We start from the raw sequence: 19,960 nt of genomic DNA, 5'->3' as shown, positions 1-19,960 counted from the left end.
ACATATGGCATTTAATTACTGCCTCCATATCTGTGAGTCGCTCCACTTTGAATTTCAAAATTATTTCTTCATCTTCCAGTAAATCAGAAAGTGACTGGATTTGGAAACACTCCATGATTCCTATTTTTAATGAAGACTTTGCAGGTCTCCACCTACCATGAACAATATTTTGGTATCTTGCCTCTGTTAGCTTTGAATTTGATGCATGAATACTGGAGATCTTGGAGGTCTTGAGAAAAAAGAGACAGTGGCCTTACATAGCATTTCTGCATTGTAGGCTTTCAGGACACTTGGCGAGTTGTGAGGTTGGAAGGTTAAAGCAGGAAGAATTTTTATGTCCTGTCTGTTGACAAAAACAACCCTTCTTGTAACAAGAAACATGACATAACAGTCAATACCGGCTCCCTCCACTAAGACCCAAGCATACAAGCAGAGGAAATCTCAGTGCTTTTCTGATCACTCACTGCTAGACTACCTTCAGCAATTGCTTTTAAATCTTGCACAGCTGGCACTTTCTAGAGAGGATTAAAAGCTGGATGGTATACAGAATGGTATATAGATGGTACCCAGAAGGAAAGCATAACTATGTTTGTGCTAGTTAATTTTCTGCAGTGGAATAATAGCAGAAAGGTTGGATTTTGTTAACAGTGGGGTATTTCAATGTGCTCTTAAGAGCCCTGATATTTTACTGCTTATCTAGAATGGGATTTTGTTTTTTCTTTTAGAATCTGGCACAGTAGAAGCACATGGGAGAGAAATAAAATGCTGTGAGTTTGCACAGATGTGACAGAGGATGCAGCTTAAGTCAGAGCCAACTGAAAGGGCGACAGGAAGGCACGGAGAGTTAAGGGAGCCATTTAATAAAATCTGGAAGTGCAGGGTTGGCCTATGTGCAGTCTAACAATTCTGGTCTCACCACAGAGGTTCTCTTTTTTAGAATCTCTAGATTGGTTAGGGCTTCAGAGGGTACTTGCATTTCGGGACTTCATTTGTCCATTGCTAATTGATCTGTGATTAGCAGTCCTTTCTTGCTCAGCAAATATAAAGTTTCAGAAATCTGAACACACAGATAATGAAGATAGTAACTGTCTAACTGTGATGAGGCCTTTATGCTATGCATAAATGTCAGCAAACTCAATAAAAGTGCAATTAGAGCTCGTTATATTTCTTTCACAGCTATAGGAGCTATTTAGAGCATCTGAGCCAAAGAAATTTCTGTGCTCTTTGAGCTTTTGAAACTGTGCTTACCTGTCAAAAATGCCTGTGGAATCAGAAAGAGCTGCAGGTTTTACCACTTGCTTTAGAAAATTATACATTTCTTCTCATTCTTAAATCAGATCCAAAGAGAACTATGAAACCTGTTCCTATCTATGCAAGGTGAAGTTCCATTTGAGCCTCTGCAAAGAAGACCCTTGAAAGATAGCTTTCCATTTGTACTTTTTGCTAGAAATTCAGAAAATGAAGGTTAACTACAAAGCAAAGGAAGAACTAGCCCTATTAGAAGGCCTCTGTCACTTAGAAGGTACCAAAACATCTCTCTCGATTGGTGAGTTATGCTGTTAATTTAGCACATCTTAGCCTACTGAATATTTACTACATGCCAGGTACTATGTTCAGCTCTTTACAGATGTTAACTTATGTAATCTTGAACCAACCACGTAAGGCAGGTACTACAAAAGGAGTCTGTGCCACTTTATTGCAGTCCCCTCTTCCAGCTGACGATGTTGAGGCTGCGTAAAGTAACTTGCTGAAGGGCACAGCCAGTAAGTGCAGAGTCAGGTGTCAACCTAGACTTCTCAAAATAGTTACTGTTATCCCCTCTGCTTCCTAAAAAGGGGCATTTTCAGGCCCTTTCTTATTCTAGTAATAACAGTACCCAATCCTTCTTGGCCTTTGAGATTATGTAAAATTGGAGGTACAATGTGGTAGTTTTATTCTGTTGCTGTGCTTGGTTCTAGACTAAAGCAAACATTATCTCAGTGTAGACACTGGACAGTGAGAGGACAAAGCAGAGTAAGATGCCTTGGCACCTACGGAAAGGGTTCCGAAGCCAGGGTGTGCACACCTGCAGCAGAAAGCGCAGAAGAAGGAAGTGCTTTATGTTTCAACTAGTTGGATGTTTTAAGCGATATATTTCCAACTCGGTTCTCTAATGCATCACGTTTTTATAAACACAGCCTAATGCTCTGAAGACAAATGTTTTCCCACTGACTTTCCTTCCTCTGTTCTTCTCTGGACTCAGTTGAAAGAATTATGAGGCCAAGGACAGGGAGCATCTCTTCGTGGCCAGAATCTCTGAATAGACCTTCACTGATACAATTCACCCTACAAACGCAAGACTTGTCTCTCCTCTCTCCTGTTAAGGAGTAACACAGACTGTAGGCAGCTCTGTGGGGAAAAATGCTCAAGTAAGGAGCACAGGAGATGGTCTTTCACTTAGGTTGCCATGAACAAGGAACCTATAAAACCAGGGGAAGAGCTCTGCACAGTAATAATATAAGTAACATTTTACAGAAGTGCTCTATCATTTAAAGACTGTTACAAACATTTTACTTGAGTCTCAGGAAGGGGAAAAAACAAAACAGCCAATCCATGTGAGGCATTAACACTAGTTCATTTTATGAATGAGTTCCATGTTTAAGTGATTAGGTGTTTAAATCAATACACTGAATATAATTTCCATGAGGTCAGGGACATAGTCCCTGGCAGTCTTTTATTCTCCTTTATTTAACTTTACTGCTGTACCTCAGACCCTCGAATGTGGCTGGTATACAATAAGTTATCAGTGAGTAACTGCTGAAATGAAGCAACTTGGTCTGACTTTATAACAAAGAAGTGGCAGATCTTAGTAGAACTTGTGACACTAACTGGCACATGTGTGATAAAGCAATATAGGAAAAAGGGAAATCACACTGTGGAAAGTACAAGCCTGAGAATGCAGTGGGGAAAGCACCTGAGTCTGCTCCCTGAGAGGAAACCCTGACAAACCAAATGCTCGAGTACCAGGCGACAACTGAGTTTTCTTTAAAAGTTTCTAGTCTGTGAAGAAGCTAGAAAATGGGATGCACTGCAGTTAGCACAGAAATACCTTGTGGTGAGATTTAGAGCCCAATCATAATTTACATTTGCAGATATGCAGATCTCTAAGTGCATGGCTTCTGCCCTGATTACTAATTAATGAGGTGCAAAACTGCCGGCTGGAAGGAAACAGTGCTGATTATGTCAGTCTTGTGGGACAGAAGAGCTCTGTGGTCTAAGGTGGCAGGCAGTTCTTTTTAACATACATTTCAGTAAATTAAAAGAACAAAACGGGGAAAGAAGGCTTAAAGAAATGGAAGTGAAAACTTAAGAGACAAATGTGGGCTCACAATCCTCTAATGCCTTGGAAAGGCAAGTCCTAGTTGTATCATGGATCATATCAAATGCATATTTTTGGAGCAAGTGTACAGTTACTTAATCAGCAGGCTGAGTTCTGATGCAAATGTGTTGGTACAATTTAAAGAAGAGTGCAATAAAACAGAGCAAATGGGAAAGGAAAAAAAAAAGGTAGCCTCATTCTTAATGCACAATTCCTTCCATGCTTATGTTTTCTTCCCACCCATCAAGTAGTCATATATTATGTTGGGGGAGATAAACAAGAGCCAGATACTATAGGACCTTGCACCAGGCAAGTGCCAAGCAGTGAGACGTGGAAACCATTCCTTGGAAGAGTCTCTCAGCAGAGATAAGCGAGATAGGACGACAGAGGGTGCTGACCACGGTCGGAGGTTACTGGGACCGTAGTCTCCACCTTCCACAAAGGTAAAGCAGCTGGGGCTGGATCTTCCCTTCGCCATCTGACTTTTGCTTTTTAAAGTCCTGGCGATGTAATCCAGATTCTTTTCATTCTAGGCAGGTACTCTACCACTGAGTTCCATCCCTCCCCCATCTGACTTTTTAATGTAAAGCAGCAGGTACTATTACATGAGACAGTTGGTTAGCACCTACCGTTTGACTTTTCACTATCTGCAGGTTTCATCTGAATGGGATGATGCATCTAAAAACACAAAAGTGAGAAAGTAAAGGCAGATTGAACAACTGTAAAACCAGTTTCAGAAATGTGACGCTATTTCAGTATGGCTGTTATTATAAGGGCACACAAATAACAGGACTTCTCTCAGGTAAAACTGTCTATGTTGAAGACCAAGCTTGCGTTTTATATTCAGCAATATAACCCTTTTAAGGCAGAGGCACTGGAACACAGCACCTTATAACTTGGGCTTTGGAGTCAAGCTTGGGTTAAAAACCTGGCTCTGCCACTCAACATGATTTCTGCCTTTATATTGGAGATATTTCTGATTTTGCCATTCATTAGAGCTTTGTGATCTTGGGCAAGGGTCTTAACTTCTCTGAGCGCCAGTCTCCTCATCGGTGAGAAGGAGATAACACCTGCATGGAAGAGTTAAGTGAGAACATGCTTCAAACATAAGCAGAGCCTAAGGATGCTGAACAAAACTGATTGTATTACTGACATTTAAATGTGGATTTTTGTTTCTTTTCTGGCCATTCTAGATGTCTGTTTTGTAAATTTTCTTAGGTCTCATAATTATGAGTGATTTGAAGGACCAGCAGTTGACTGACTCAGGTTTCAATACGTCATTTATACTAAATGCTAAATACAGAGTAGGAATGAATAGAGAGCCACTGATAGTATGGAGGAGAGGAGAAAAGAAAGAGGGAGGGGTGGTGGAAGGGAGACACGGGCCTTAGGGTCATGAGCAGCACATACGCAGGAGCAGAAAGAACTTGAAACAAACGGGGCAGAGATCCTGAGTCATGGCAGACCCGGACCATGGCTCTGTAGGTAATGCCAAATGCACCACTGTGCACATCCAGAGTTCACTCCTAGCACATAATGCTATCACCATTTCCAATTAAAACAAATTCCTGACACTACTTTCAAAGGTTCTCTGGCTTCCTATTTCATCCTGCCCTAAGGAACACAGAGGCTACAGGCTGGATGGAATCACTGGCCGTGCAAATGCCTTTGTTATGATGGGTCCCACTCTCCCTGAACCTTTAATTTCCCCGGCGGACTTCCACTACTTGCAAGGCACAGCTCAGAATTTTATCTAATTTAAACGAAAGGGGCCTGGCACGTGGCTCCGGCACTTACAGGATAGAAAATTACTATCAGGAAGACCATGTGTACCTAATGCCTGCCAGGGTCTTCAGAACACAAGAGGAGGAAGAGACCGGGAGGACTCTCAATAATTCAGGGCAAGCGTGATGCTCTCAGGCACGGAACACAGGCCTTGAGATAGCAAGTCTGCAGCTCCCCACTTCATTCCTTCACACATTTGGTTTGTGGGACAGACTCCAATAGGAATGGAACGTGTGGGGTCCTAACTGCACATTCTTTTCAGAGAAAGGTGGAAAGTGTACCTTGAGAAGCTGGCAGAAATAAACCGTGGGAACCCTTGACTGGGTTGAGGAATGTGGAATGAGACTCTACAGTATTGTCTGGAGAAGAACGACAGAGCCTTTGAGTAAGGTACCCTTCTAGACGTCAGCACGCATCTGTCTGTCCATTCAGCAAACACGGGAAATCAGCAGCTATCACGTGTCTTCTAGGCTGAGGCCTGGGAACTGCGGCCAGCTGAGGAAGGGCCTCCCTTTCCGGTGCTCACTGTGTGTGGGGAGACGCTGCTGCCAACAGGCAGCCGAGCAACATGGCGAGCGGCAGGGAGGGGCAAGACAAAGCCTGTGGGAGCCGGGGCGCAGGCCTTCTGCTCTGCCTGGTGAGGAAGGCAAGGTTTCCTAGCAAGAGCGCTACAGCTTCAGTTCTTGGACATGGCACCGGAAAAGGAAGGACACATGAGACTCACAGGATACCACGAGGGAGACTACAGTTCTTCCCCTCGGGAGCGCATCGTGGATGTGAGAAAAACAACGCGAAAGGGAAGCGGAGGTGGTCACCGTGCAAGTATCAGAGGGTCTGAGAGCCAAGCAATTGCAACTCCGTCAGAAGTTCATGGTATAAATACTTAGGAAGCAAAGGCAAAAACACCACACTTTTAGTCTAGGAAGGCCTCCTTGGCTAAACATGGAGGATGGATTACAGAAGACACACAGGAGGCGGGAAGAATAACTAGGAGGCTACCGGAAACAGTGCAGGTGTACTGGTAAAGGCGCAAACTTCGGTGGCTCCTGGTGATGTGGGATGAGGGAGGAGAACTCCAGGACTGGACCCGATGAATGGTGGGAAGCACCGCCCAAACAGGAAATAGAACAAGTGATACTGGAGGGGGCTGACTGCGCAGGTCCGGACGTGCCGAATTCGAAGTGAGTGTGATGTGGAGAATAGCCGGAAATGCGGGGCTGAAGCTTGAGACAGGAGCCAGGCTCTGGAGCCTACTGTGGGAGGCGACAGAGGAAGCCTCGGGCATCAGTGAAGCCATGAGAGACAGGTGAGAGTGAAAGGAAACTAGAGCTGATGACAGAACCACGGAGAAGATGAAGAAAAGCGTGTCCACAGAGGACCGTGCAAAGGGGCAGAATCAGGAGCGAATAGTTCCACAGAAGCAAGAGGCTGGGAATTTCCAGAACTACAGGATGGTCAGAGCAGGTGCTGCTAGAAGCTGTGATGAAAATGCCAAAGTGTCTTTTTGAATCTGGCAAGCAAGAACATTCTCTAGGGGGTTTATCAGAGCAGTTCCTGTGGGGTATTGGGGCCAGAACTCCAGATTGCAAGGGAGTGAGGGAACCACGCAGGGGGATACTCTAAGATCACCGGAAGGTGGAAACACAGCGTGGTAGGCGGCGTCTCTCTGTTAGAGTTATGTGACTAAAGAGGCAGATGAAATTCACAGATTAAATATATAGGAAAGAGGAGGCAAGTGCATCCATGTTACCTACGGGACACAAAAATGAAATGAGTATGGCTGTTGCCCTTAGCTCCAGAGGTAACAGTCCATTTTGGTGGTTATGCAAACACTAAAAAAAAAGCTGCTGACAAACATCAGAAAAAGAGCACAGGCAGAAGATATGAGCATATGAGTTTCTCTGTGAAGTACACAGCTGACTGGAAGAGTAAATCCAGGAGCAACAAAGGACGCATCATTCTACACTAAATATGAAAAAGGGCTCTAGAAATCATACTCCAGTGCTCTCAGTTTATAGGTCTGGAGGGAATACATGGCTCGACTAAGGACACACAGCTGGCTAACGACAGAGTTGGGATCAGAAAGCTAATCTCCCTTTTCTTAATCCAGTGATGACTCCCTTATATCACACTGCTTCTCCACAAAATGTCCAACATGGGACTGGGTCATGTGGGTCTTCAATTAAGAACTGCAGTTTCACTCACTGAAGGGTTGACACAAACACTTGTTTGAAGAGGTAGGCAATATCTTGTTAGCTGAAAGTAACCTTTCCTTTTTCTAATGTCCTGTAATACTTTACCTCTATAACTTTATGACTATAACAAGACTTCACTCTTTTTTTTCTTACAGCTGCTCAGTTTCTGACCTAAGACTATCTAGAAGGCTCAGGGCAGTAATAGTAGCGGTAAAGTACCTGCTGTGACTATACGCTCAAACTCTCTTTTGGTCTTCATCAGGCCTGAGCTGGGGTGCAGATCTACTTCAGAGACCTGTGTTATCACACACTGATGAATTCTGAATGGGTGGTCACTGTGATACAAATGTGCTCTAAAGACAACTTAGATAATGTATGTAAAGCACGGCGACCTTCTTTGAGAAAGGTGTTCAATCAGTACTGTACTCATTATCATGAACAGTTCATTTACAGATTTCTGATCACATACAGGATGTAAATGTCAAGGAAGACAAAAAACAGTACAGGGGAGTCATTCTTATAATGCTTCACTTCCTCAAAATCTTATGATCCCAGGAACTTTGGGAGATTTCTTGAGAGGAGCAGGCAAGTCACTACAAAAGAGAGGTCATTCTAGTTTATAAAGTTTCAGCCTGTAACAAAGGTACTTTTCCCGTAGCAAAGTGGTTTCAAAGTTTTGACCGAGTATGACTCTAGCACTACTCATCTATTAAATTGTTTACGCTTTTACCAGACCCAACATTAGACGCTGGGAATGCAGAGTCTTGTCACGATGGAGCTTGTAGTGTACAGTATAGACAGATACAGCAACCATTTCCCACAGTACGGTATGTGCTGCACTAAGACTCACACTGTGGAACTTGGAGGAGAATGCCAAACAGACTAAGAGAAGACAAACTAGAGAGGGTGTCTCAGATCGGTATTTAAGTTCTTTCTTGTATTAGCCAGGACATGTGCGAATGATATTTTGGGGAACAGAGCACTTACTCATAGGCGGAGTATGAGAAAATAGGTTATATTGTTACTAAAGAATGACAACATGGCCGGGCATGGTGGCGCACACCTGTAATCCTAGCACTTGGGAGGCTGAGGCAGGAGGATCGCTGTGAGTTCGAGACCAGCCAGGGCTACATAGTGAGCTCCAGGTCAGTCTCAACTACATAGTGAGACCCTGTCTCAACCCCCACCCCCCCAAAAAAAAGACAACAACATTCTAGGAAACAATACTAGTTTTTAAACATCATTCATCAAAACAGAAAGTATAAAACAAATACCCAAAGCCTAAAACAGTAAGACTAATAAGTGAGGATTACAAAGTGTAATAAAAAATGGTAAATGTCTAAGTTGCAAAAAATTACTATAAGGCTGAGGATTTAGCTTAGTGGTACCAATGCCAGCCTTTCAAGCCAAGGTCTTGAGTTCAATCCCCGGTAGCCCCCTCAAATTACAGTAATAGACACACTGCCACTAATCACCCTCAAAATATTCTTCCTCACTTCAGACACAGTTACCTACCATTCCTGCCACTTTTGGAAGCAGCTCTGGAAGTCCCCTTTTTTGAGTGTCTTTAATTGAGCTATTGTGACTGCCTCAATGTCCTGAATGGATTCCAGACATTTGCCTTTCATGGTCATTTTGAATTTGGAGAAGAGCCTAAAGTCACAAGGTGCCAGATCAGTGAGTGAGGTGTCTGAGGCCACAGCGTTCTTATAAGCTTGCTTTTCTGCTGGGTGGGGCTTGGCAGTACGATCCATCATATTTTGATCGCACTTCATAAAGTTGCTCATTGAAATTTCTAGAACTGCTTCAAAAAGGGGCAAGAGCAATGGGATAAGTGTGTTTGGTGTGAGGGAAGTTTATTCATGGGATTCACGGAAATGTGTCTTCTACTGTGATACATTTTAAAAATGTAAAATGCACCATATATTTCTATTACTCATTATATATTCACGATTAGAGAATTTAAAGAAATAACCCGAGTCTACTCAACTCTGAATTAAAACTGCTCCAGATACCAGAATTGCCATTCAAAGGTCACCTGCCCAGCCCTTTGAAGAGCTAAATATGAAATCAGTGGGGTGAGCACTGTGGCTTCTCAACATGACATCTCATGTAAGCAGGGAATCGGACCCTTCTGAGGTGAGAGGTGCATGTGGCTGGAGCTGGCTCTTTACGCCGTGCTCCTCACTTGGAGGTCCCAGCTGATAGCAGCAGATCAGGCTTGGCCCAGAGGACCAGCAGTTTCTATCCCACATCTCATGTCTCAGCAGTCGTGAAGGAATCCCAGAGAACAGGTTGACGTTACTTCCCCAGAGGCTACTTCCTTCTTTGGTGTGTGGCAAGTGCGTGCCTGATCTGTACAATTTTTTGCAAGGAGTCTCCTGAGACATGTGTGTTAATTAAATTGAGGCTGCATCTCCATAATCACACAAAATTGTCCGTGTCTGAAAAAATATTCAGTGGTCTGTACGGTCATGATCTGTCTATAACGCCTGATGAGTCTAGGAATTTTATAAACACTTGCCTCTAACATTCACAGGGTAGTGTTCCTGAGTCATAATGATGCGTTCATTACTAGGGTTTAACTCAGTTGTACTTGCAGCAACCTTAAAAGACAACAGGAGAACTATGGTTTGCTCATTCCAAGCTCGCTGCAGTGTACTTGTATCAGGGAAATGGCAATAGTCAAGATTTTAGAGAGAGAGAGATCATGTTTGTGGCAGTAGAGTTGACCTAACATATTTCAAGTTCTAAATCTATTTCTTTGAAGATTTCTGACTACAAATGAATCTCTTTTTCATTTTATTACAGAACATCATTTGCGAAAGTTACACAGTAAAGTACTGGTTAAAGTCTTGGTCTTCCGATTAGCCCTATTTGTTTAAAAACGAATGAAACATCATGAAAGGGGAACTTCCCTCCCCAGTTCCTCTCCTGGTGGGGCTAGGCGGTTGGATCAGCATGTTCCTTAGAGATCCGCTACTGAATTTCTGCTTTGTCTGTGCATTAACTACTGGCATGACCATGGCAGGACGGCTCAGAGCCAAGCCCTGGCCCCCTCAGGAGGAGCTTCTCGGGTCGCTCAGGCTTTCAGCGACATGAGCTTCTTGAGAGCAGGCCTGCATCTCACCCTCCTTTCCGTCCCAAAGTGAATACCGTACACCAGAGACAAAAGGCAGTGGCTTCTCTGACGCAGGTGTACATGGCACGGCTGCCCTGCCAGGAAACTGCTATACTTCAACAGCAGCCTTCCTGCAAAGCGCCTGACTAGCGGGAATGCCATGTAGTTTTCCCGCCAGGCATACACAGGTAGAGCCCCAGCACTGGGCTATCCACTGCTAGACTTTGGAATGGCTGACTGCTGGTTGGGCCTGGCACTCCTGACTCCTCAGTGTGGTGACCTTAGGTTCATCCCGGAAGAGCCCAGCGGTGGCTCCTGAAAACGAGCATGAGGATGCAACTTCAGAGCAAGGCCATCACTCACGGTCTCGGGGGGTAACTGTATGCCCAGAGAGCTGCACCCGTCTCTGGAAGCAGCTGTCACTGCCCAGCGCTGTGCCATAACGACAGGGAAGAGGCTGAGCCCTAGAGCACTAGTGCTCGCGGACTGCCCTTCTTCAGAGTCTCCCTAACGGATGCGTTAGTGTGATTTCTCCTGGACCACTCCTCTCCAGTCCTGTGATGCCTACAGGGGTCTTCTGAGTGGACACAGGCCTCCTCTGGAAGACAGAGTCCGAGGGGAAGGTGGTAGCTGAGGGCAGGGTGGACAGCTGGGTTGTCACACACAGGAGAGCTCATGTTGAAACTCGTTTAACCTCAGCTACCACCAATTGGTGAGTTACTCACCTTTCACAGGAGATTCAATAAAACATACCATTTTTAACCTGAGATGGGTTTTACAGAGTCACTGTTATGCATCCATTATTAAACCTATCTGGACCCCTCGAGAGAACAGCCGTGCTGGCACATATAATAAGCTTACTACCCATAAAATATTTAAAAGTAGATAGAGACAGGAAAGAGAAGCAAAATCTCCAAAGAGCAATGTGCCAAATGAGGAAATGGAAGGACTGCAGCAGTAAAGACACACTGGCGTTTTTATTTCATTCTATGACAGCATAAAAAAATTAATAAAGGATATATAGTATCTTGATTGTTTAGTAACTAAAATACTAAAAGAACTTATACTTTCTGAACTTATCTAAAATAAGTTTATGAATGGTAAAAATAAGTTTCAAAGAGTTGTCACCAACTGGAGGCAAGTCACCCTGCAAACTGAAAGTCTATGTATAACAAAGGTTCTTATAGTACAGCAGGGTACCCCCAGAAATATGTTGGTTTGTCTTAAGTGACTAATTTTGTTATTTCAATCACTGTTATCTTTTTCCCATTCACTGGGGTTGAGAAGAAATAAAGGGAGCTTTACAACCTTTGAGTTTCTTTGTTTTTTTCTCAAATGGTTAACAGTTTGGTAAACCTGCTAAGATATTTTTAATAGAATGATACCTCTCAGATTGGTCAAAATCAGCTTTTATCACTGGCACAAAGCTAGCTTTGTAATTTATGGCTACTCTTGGTAAATGAAATGGAAAATTTAACAAATTTTTACAATTGAGGAAATCATGCCTTCACTCTCAATTTTCAAAGCATGTGATATAGGCTTTTTGAACATATTAACTAATTTAATTCTCACAATGGCTCTGTGAGATTGACACTTAGAAGGAACAAAAGGAGAAAGAGATGAAATAGTAACTTGGATCAAGGATTCCAGCCTAGGTCGGCTGGGGCTGGAGCATAAGCCCCGAGCCTCTGCTCCACACCACCTGTGGCATACACCCACACACTGAGCTGCAAGTGGGTGCGGGTTTCTAAGAACCTACGCAACTAGTCTTCCCCTTTCACATCAGGCATGAAGCTGCCTCACACTACAGATTTCTTCCCAATTAAAAATTCCTCTCTCTATGTGTGTGTAGTGTATCTGTGTGTGTGTGTGTGTGTGTGTATAGGTGTATATATGCATTTCATTCATGCATATATACAAATTTTCAAATTAGCCTCTTTATGAAAAAAACAGAAAAAATTTTGAAGTCAGTATTTGCTGACACATATTTTTATAAAAGTGATTTAAATCATGAAAAAAATGAGATTTGAGTGGGACAACAACACAAAGATGTTATCTTTTTCTTACTGTAGCAAATCCCAATGAGTGAAAAATCTCAGGGAAAACAAATTACAATTTCTTCCTAATGTCTGTGAAGTCACGAATCTCTGTGAAGTGCTTTAAACACTGGCTGTACAGTGAGTGCTCAGTAAGGTTACTGTCATTATGATTATTACTTTATGTACTATAGGAGTTTCCCAGAAGGGAAAAAAAGAAAAGGTCCTAATGGGAAGCAAAAGTAATGTTGGAAACAATGGCCTTTTTGGTCCCTGGGGAAGACTAAGCCACTACTGCTCAACTCTAGCTTCTTCCATACATGCTTAAAACCCAGGGATGGAGAAAGACTCAAAGAACACAGAATTCTATATCTGCTTTGCTTTCCTGGGCTCCAAGTCAGCCTCTTCACCTATAATGACACAATCTATTTACATTTCTGTTAAAAATAATGCAGCATACTATAGGGGAAAAATTAAGCAATCTAACTGTTCAGTCTTGGCAAAAAATAAAACAAAATATTGCAGGAAAATTAGATTACTCTGGGTAGAATTCTATGAGGGAATTTGGAGTCTGTTATGGTGATTAAGTCATCATTTCTGACAGATTACTCTAATCGGCTGTCAAATAACATTCCGCAACCCCATCTGTAACTTGGCATCCTAGTTATTCAGCCTATGTTACCTTCTGTGTATAAAACACATACCAAACAAGAGCAGGTACAGACTAGCATTTATTATACTCATTAGCTATGATTAGATTCTGTGTTTTCATACTAAATAATAACACAAGCTTCCATTTTTGCTTTATTTATTCTTAAAATTAGAAGAAAAATGAATAGACTTAATACAGGAGGCATGGGCCATGAATGAAAAATACCATGATGAGCAAAGTATGAATATAAAGCATTCAGAAGCAGTGCTATTTAAGAAGAATGGTAATCCTCTCTTAGTTTAATTTTTCTTGGTAGTGTTTAGTATATTAGTTAAAAAGGGAAATCTGTGCCACTTTTTAACCCTTTAAATAGATTTCATACCAAATTACCTATTAATTCATTCAAGGTATTGCTATTATTGGTTTAGCAGTGATTGTAAACAAAAAGCCTTTTGTAGTAATATTTAAACTCTCCACCCTTTGTCACCGAATCATTATCGTATATTAAAAATGGATCTAGCCATGTGAGCTCCCAAATAAAAGGGAAGTAATACTAGTTAAGTCTGTATCTAGGTTTGTCTAGAAATATCTTGTTTAGATCTATATGTTTAAAGCCAAAAGCAAAAATAAAACTGGAGGGTATAAAGTAATTTTGAAAGTGGAGATAAATGGAAAACTTAACATGACAAAAGAATTACAGAATTATAACACTGCTCAAGTTACACTATGACAGGTACAAATAGAGCAGAAGACAATATGACTTCTGTATGATGGCTGGAAGATCAAAATCACTACTGATAAATGAGCCAAAATTAGGAGAAAGGTAATAACTTGCCCTTATCACTAAGTGGGAAACATCCTGACATCCTTTCTAACCATGATTTCTTCTTGATTGTGGACTTGTCTTCCAAAGTCAATGATGGATGCTCTAACACTCATTCTCCCAGATGTTACCCAGATGCTAAATTAGATTTGCAGGCAAATACAAACTGAAATAGTAATACCTGACCTGGCCATTAAGCAGTGGTCCATTTACATTATGAAAACTAAGTTCTACATGCCACAAACTTGGCAGAATCTTGTATTGTAAGAGAAACATGTCTGATTTAAAAATAGATCATTCATTTCACACTAGTCTCTGCCCATAATGATCTCTCTGGCCTCACCATCAGACTGCCTTTGGCGCTCTCCCCAACATTTGCTGTGAACAGGTAGTTCACTGTTATCCAATTATTCACATCCAGTGAACCGGACAGTCCTTCATTCAGGCAAGATACCACAATGCAGCCACCCCTGCCAGCCTTAAGTCTGTGGGAAGATATCCATTTTGTCTCATGGGCCTTTCTGCCAAGTGTCTGTTTCTCTTTGACCAGTGCTGGCCACCTAACTGGGGACTAGTCTCATCTGTACCTTCTCAACTTTCTTTCCAAGACTCTACTTTGTTAATGATGATCTCCTGTATTGCTTCTGAGAGTGATCTTTACTCAGACACTTTAAGCCATGCACCTGCCTCATACCCACAAGAAATACTCTGGACAGTGAAACCTGCCCATGGACTTGAATACTGGTTAACCACTGGGAACCTGTGCTGCTGAACTGAGACTACTGCTCATGAGGCACTGTCTCCGCAATAAGAGCATCTCCTCTGCTTTCCCAGACCTCTCATGTAACATTCTGGGATCAGCCCTAATTTTGTATAATTTTCTTCTCGGAAATCTCAGTTTCAATCTGTCTCTACTAAATTTATTCCTCCCCCCTCCCTCCTCTCTCTTCCCTCTGTCCCCTCTGTCTTTCTGGTAACCACCTTTTGAATTTATCTAAAACTCAAGGTCCAGAAAGTTCTGTTCTTTACTCAAAACTTTCTATTGCTTTGGAGTTTAAATTCTAGCTCCTTGGACTATCTTTAAAGGAACAGCATGCTTTGATCCAAGGTTACTTTTCCAGGCTTATTTCTCATTACTGTGCCGTATTTTTCTTCTCTTCTAATCATGTTGGCCAACTCCTTATTTCTAGCCCTTCCACATCCACAAAAAGGCACATTCACTCTTTCTCATGCACATAAACACAGTATTTCTTTCGGCAATAAAACATCTATTATATAGAGACACTTGTATTTCAGATTAGTGTGAATCATGTTAAACTTTTGTAGATTAAAAATAGGTTAATAGGACAGTTTCATGTGATTTATATTCATATATTTCCTAGCAATGGAACTGTACTATTTTCCTTTGAGATGACTGATAAAAGTCCAAAACGTTCAATTTTGTAGGCTTTTTCCTCAGCTTGGAAAACTTTCCAATAATTACTCTCCAATATTTACTACTTTTAAGGTAAAATTAAGCACAGGCTTGATGACTTAAAATAACACTACAATGTAAGTCCACTATGGAATTGATGAGTATTTTGTGTACAAGCATCTGCTTCAAGCAGCTTCAACACTCCCTTAACATTATTGATGCTTTATCCAGCAATCTCTAGTTTTCTCTGAACTTTAAGGCAACCTAAAGCTATCACAAAAATACTCCTCTAACAAGAAAATCTTTAAAACCTCTGGTTCAAAGCTAACTTGGAAATCTTAAGCTAACTGTACTTTATTCTGAATCTTCTGACAGGCTCTATCCAATCAACAGAAGCACCTCTGAATTTCATATCCTAATGAGCCTTCCATAGCTTAGTTTCCCAGTCTGGAGTTGAGCTGATTTGCTGGCCACATTTATTAATTAGCGTCTAACATTTCCACCTTTCTGCCAGTTGCAACCTCTCATAAAAAATATATGATTTGATTGCTTTAGGAATGACAACTTCATTTACAGGAGACAAATAAATATGCCTCATTCAATATTCTTTTTCCATTTATTTATTTAAATACCTCAAGTTAAAATTAAAGAATGAAGCAAAGTCACTGATGGACAGCGTTTGCTTTGCAATGGCAAAGCTACTCTCATGACTCTTACAACTCTACACATATGTCACTTAATAGCAGCTTGGGAAACTTGGCAGTGCAAAGAACCTCATAGAATTATAAGGTCTGGGTTTGAATCCTGGCTTTCCCACTGTAAACACAGCAAATCACCCGACCCCGTTAAGCCTTGGCAAACTCATCTTTGAGGCAAGGACCCTATCAATAAACTCACCACATGACTGTGAGGACGACATCAGACAACATACATAAAGTACACAGTGAGCTCTAAAGTATGATCATAACTTTCTTGCTTTGTTTACTCCAGGGTTATACTGACAGCAAAAAAATGTTTCGTGATTTTATACATGCTCATGTTTCATCTCGTGCTTCTACAGCAGAGAAGGGTTATGTATGCTCAAGAGAACTGCAATGCGGAATGAAAGCACTGAGAACCCCCTCCCACCGCTGTATCACCAGTTTTTAAAGAATTATTGAGTTAAAAATAGGAGGAGGGAAGGAAGAAAACAGGAGTTGGGGGGCGAGGGACAGTCTATGAATAAAAGCTACCACGGAGAGTTCAGTGGTTCAGCTAACATTTGTTTAGCACCATCTATGGTTTGGAGCTAGGCTCTGAGCTCTCCTCAAAGAATTTGGAGCTCAGCATGGAAGAAACTGAAATGTCAACAATGGAGAGGAATGAAGTACAGCAGATGACAGCATAAATTTAAGCACATGACACAGTGGATTATGATGAAGGAATATTTACTTTTACCTTCCTAGAGTTGTGAGACAGCATGTGTGTGGTTGTGGTGTTATATGGATGGGATATAGTGTATGGGCAAGAATGCATTAGACACTGAAGAAAAAGGGCCACAGTATGGACTTTGTTTGATTTATCAGTCACATCTGTGTGTGTGTGTGCGCGCGCTAAAAGACACAATATTCACACAGTACCACGAGTGTGCTGAGGGTAATGTACAATTCCGGGCCCTGACTGTTAATACCACACCATCTTCACCCATTTGGGAGTCTGTTTAGGAGACTACGGAGCAATGATAGGAACAGTGTTGGAAATCCTTAATCATTTTTTTTTAAGTTGAGCTAACTGTGAAGTTCCTGATAAAGAGAGAAGGATACTAAAGATGCTCCTAAGGTCGAATACAAGATTTCCTCACTGGCTGGGAGACAGTAAGGGAAGCACAGGGGAGAAGCTGAGGACGGTCTCCAGCTTCTTGTCTTGCTGGCCCACTCACTCACTGAGATAGTAAGATAGGTGGAGGCCCTGGTTTGGAGTAGGAGAATAGTAACTTTACTATTGGGATTTCCCATGGATCATCTGAATGGATATGTTCAATGACAGATACTGGATATTTAAGTTTGAAGCATAGCAGAAAACATTAAGATAAATAGCTGGTGGTCAGTGGCCTACTGAGGTTGTAGGAGCCATGAGAATGAATATCAAGGATTGATGAAAATCATTCAGTATGAAAAGAAAGCTATGAACACAGAAGCTAGGGTACATGTTTAAGGCACAAGATTTTATGCTCATCATGTATATAGCAGATCCCGAATTCCATTAATTTTGGAGAAAGTATTAATGACTTCGCTGTATGGTAAAGGTACTGAGCAGGAACTTGGCTTAGATGTCTTTCAGTGCTCCCTGTTATATACTCAGCTCTGCTCCAAACCAGCCTCTTCAGTGTTCTGAGCTGTAGGTCAGACCCAATCTTCCCTTTCAGAAATCAGTGACCAGCTGAAGTATTTCTTCTTTCACTGTTTAAAGTTTTATTATAATGCCTAAATTTGATCTTTTCCAACAAAGCTTTTTGAAGTTACCACTGGAAACATTTAATACCCACATTGCAATGAAACTTAAAAAGCATATCATGGTCACAGAATAAAGTCGAGACACACTGCTTGAGAACATGCCCCAAATCCCAAACTGTAGCATCTATTCAATAAATGCTGCCCTGAAAGACCGAAGGTCATTCTTACACAAGGCCGCGGGGTGCTATTTTGGGGATCCAAGCATTTGGCACCACTGACTTTGACAGACCCGCCTTTCCTCGGAGCCCTGACACGTAGGTCACGTGTTCTCCCATTTCCTTTTCCCAGTGTGGATGAGTATCTCCTCACAGACAAGTTACAAGAAAATGTAACGTGAATGTCTTTACAGTGCCTACTGTCACTTAAGTCATTGTCAAAATGCATCGCAGTGGCTACCAAAGATTTCCCTAAGGAGTAAAACGTGTTTAATTTGGTCTTTCCTGCCTTTCCAAGTAACAAGCAGTTTAGTTTCAGAGTTAGTCAAGTAGGTTGAGAGTCCAGAATTATTTCCATCAGTGAGCTGATGTGCTCAGTGTGACCACGTGATCCTGTTGCTGTGTGAATCACTGACTTCTGATTTTTTCCTCTAAGACTAAGGGTGAAGAAGATTCAGTTCATTTGATCTGGAGGCACTAGCACTGGTGAGAAGAAGGGTTTATAAATCTCTGAAAATGTATCATAAAAAAGAAGGTTATTTTAGCTCTAATCTATTAAATCAGGTCTAATGAGATACTGAAAGGCAGAAATGGACAGAAAAGTGTAAGGGTGAAAGATATTAAACACGTACAACTCAGCTGACAAGATTTCTTCTTCAAGAGCTAGTCATTTGGCTGTAATAAAAATATGCTGATTATTAGTTTATTATTATTTTCTGATACTAGGAATCAAACCCAAGGATGCTTAAGCACTGAGCTACATCCCTGGGCCCTTTTAAATTTTGTTTTGGGATAGGACTGCTGTGGAAAACCTATGGCATGCATGCCACAGTGGGCTGTAGGTATCACTGGGACAAGATCTTACTAAGCCCTCTCACACCTGCAGGCCTACTTTCTCAGCCTCTTGAGTAGCTGATATTACAGGCATATTCCACCACTTGCAGCTCCACGAGAAGCCTGGTTTTAATCTTTCATCCAATGCACTCCTTCTGGTGACCCTTTTCTGTTCAGGTCCTGTACACCACCAAGCTGGTGTTGGGCCTTGAGTTTGATTTTTCATGGGATATATGCTATTTTTTCTCCTGCCCCCCTTTATTTCCTTTTCCATGTGGACTCTCTATTCCCTAGGAAACTTGTTTCTTATTTGGTCAACTAACTGCATCTCACTCTTTCATGTGGGTCTGATAAGCAGCTGTCAATTTAGGCAAATGTTGGCCAAGAAAGCTTCAGTTTTATGTGACAACACATGATTTTGTGCTTAAAAATTGTTACCAAGGATGTTTGCTGTACTATGAATGAGTAGGAATAATCCAAAATGTGAAAAACTGTAGATCCATAAGTAGTAAGGAATTCAACATCTTACTTAAGGGAAATCTCACAACTGTTTAGGGCAGATGACACTCTTTGTAAGCCTCTCAATTCACAAGGAGATTCATATAGACAGTATTCTTATTACGTGATAGTGTATTCTATCCTAGCATTCATGTCGTAGTTAAATTTTCTTTGTCAGCAGAAGTCTCTCAAGCTGTGGGTATCAAGAGAAACAGGATAATAAATGCTTTGCTTTCCTGGTAAGGAATTTCAAATCCATGAATGATGAAACAGCAGGGATTCTACACTCCTATGGTTTCTACAAAGTGGAAATTACTGATTAACTCTTTATGGCAGAAAATTACTCCTCATGCTTATTCTGGCCAGAAAAACTGTGCCTAAAACTGCATCGATTCCATTTGTCCCCTAACAGTCTGGGATATATTAATTCTATACAAATTCCATATAGAGACTTGCACCCAGGGTTTTTTGTTGTTGTTGTTTTGTAAGGGCGGGGACTGAACTCAGAACTTGCTCTTATAAGGCAGGGGTGGTGCCAATGAGCTCAAAATCTAACCCAGAAGCAGTTTTTTTTTTTTTTTTTTTTTTTTTTTTTTT

The 19,960-nt window shown here is 41.6% G+C and overlaps 1 protein-coding gene across 7 annotated transcripts in view; it reads right to left on the bottom strand.

Moving 5' to 3' along the window:
* Window positions 1–19,960, bottom strand: part of Celf2 (CUGBP Elav-like family member 2) — a 511,103-nt gene that overhangs the window by 71,459 nt on the left and 419,684 nt on the right. For all 7 annotated transcript variants that reach the window (XM_033761820.1, XM_033761818.1, XM_010621371.2 and 4 more), the window contains one exon: window positions 3,988–4,036. In XM_033761820.1, the coding sequence (XP_033617711.1) occupies window positions 3,988–4,036 (49 nt within the window). The remainder of the gene's footprint in view (window positions 1–3,987; window positions 4,037–19,960) is intronic.

The sequence above is a fragment of the Fukomys damarensis genome, unplaced genomic scaffold (genome assembly GCF_012274545.1).
Source record: "Fukomys damarensis isolate Sample0158 unplaced genomic scaffold, DMR_v1.0_HiC HiC_scaffold_10, whole genome shotgun sequence".
NCBI lineage: Eukaryota > Metazoa > Chordata > Mammalia > Rodentia > Bathyergidae > Fukomys > Fukomys damarensis.
The sequence above is the reverse complement of the archived record's forward strand: the minus strand, read 5'-3'. Positions and strand labels throughout refer to the sequence as shown.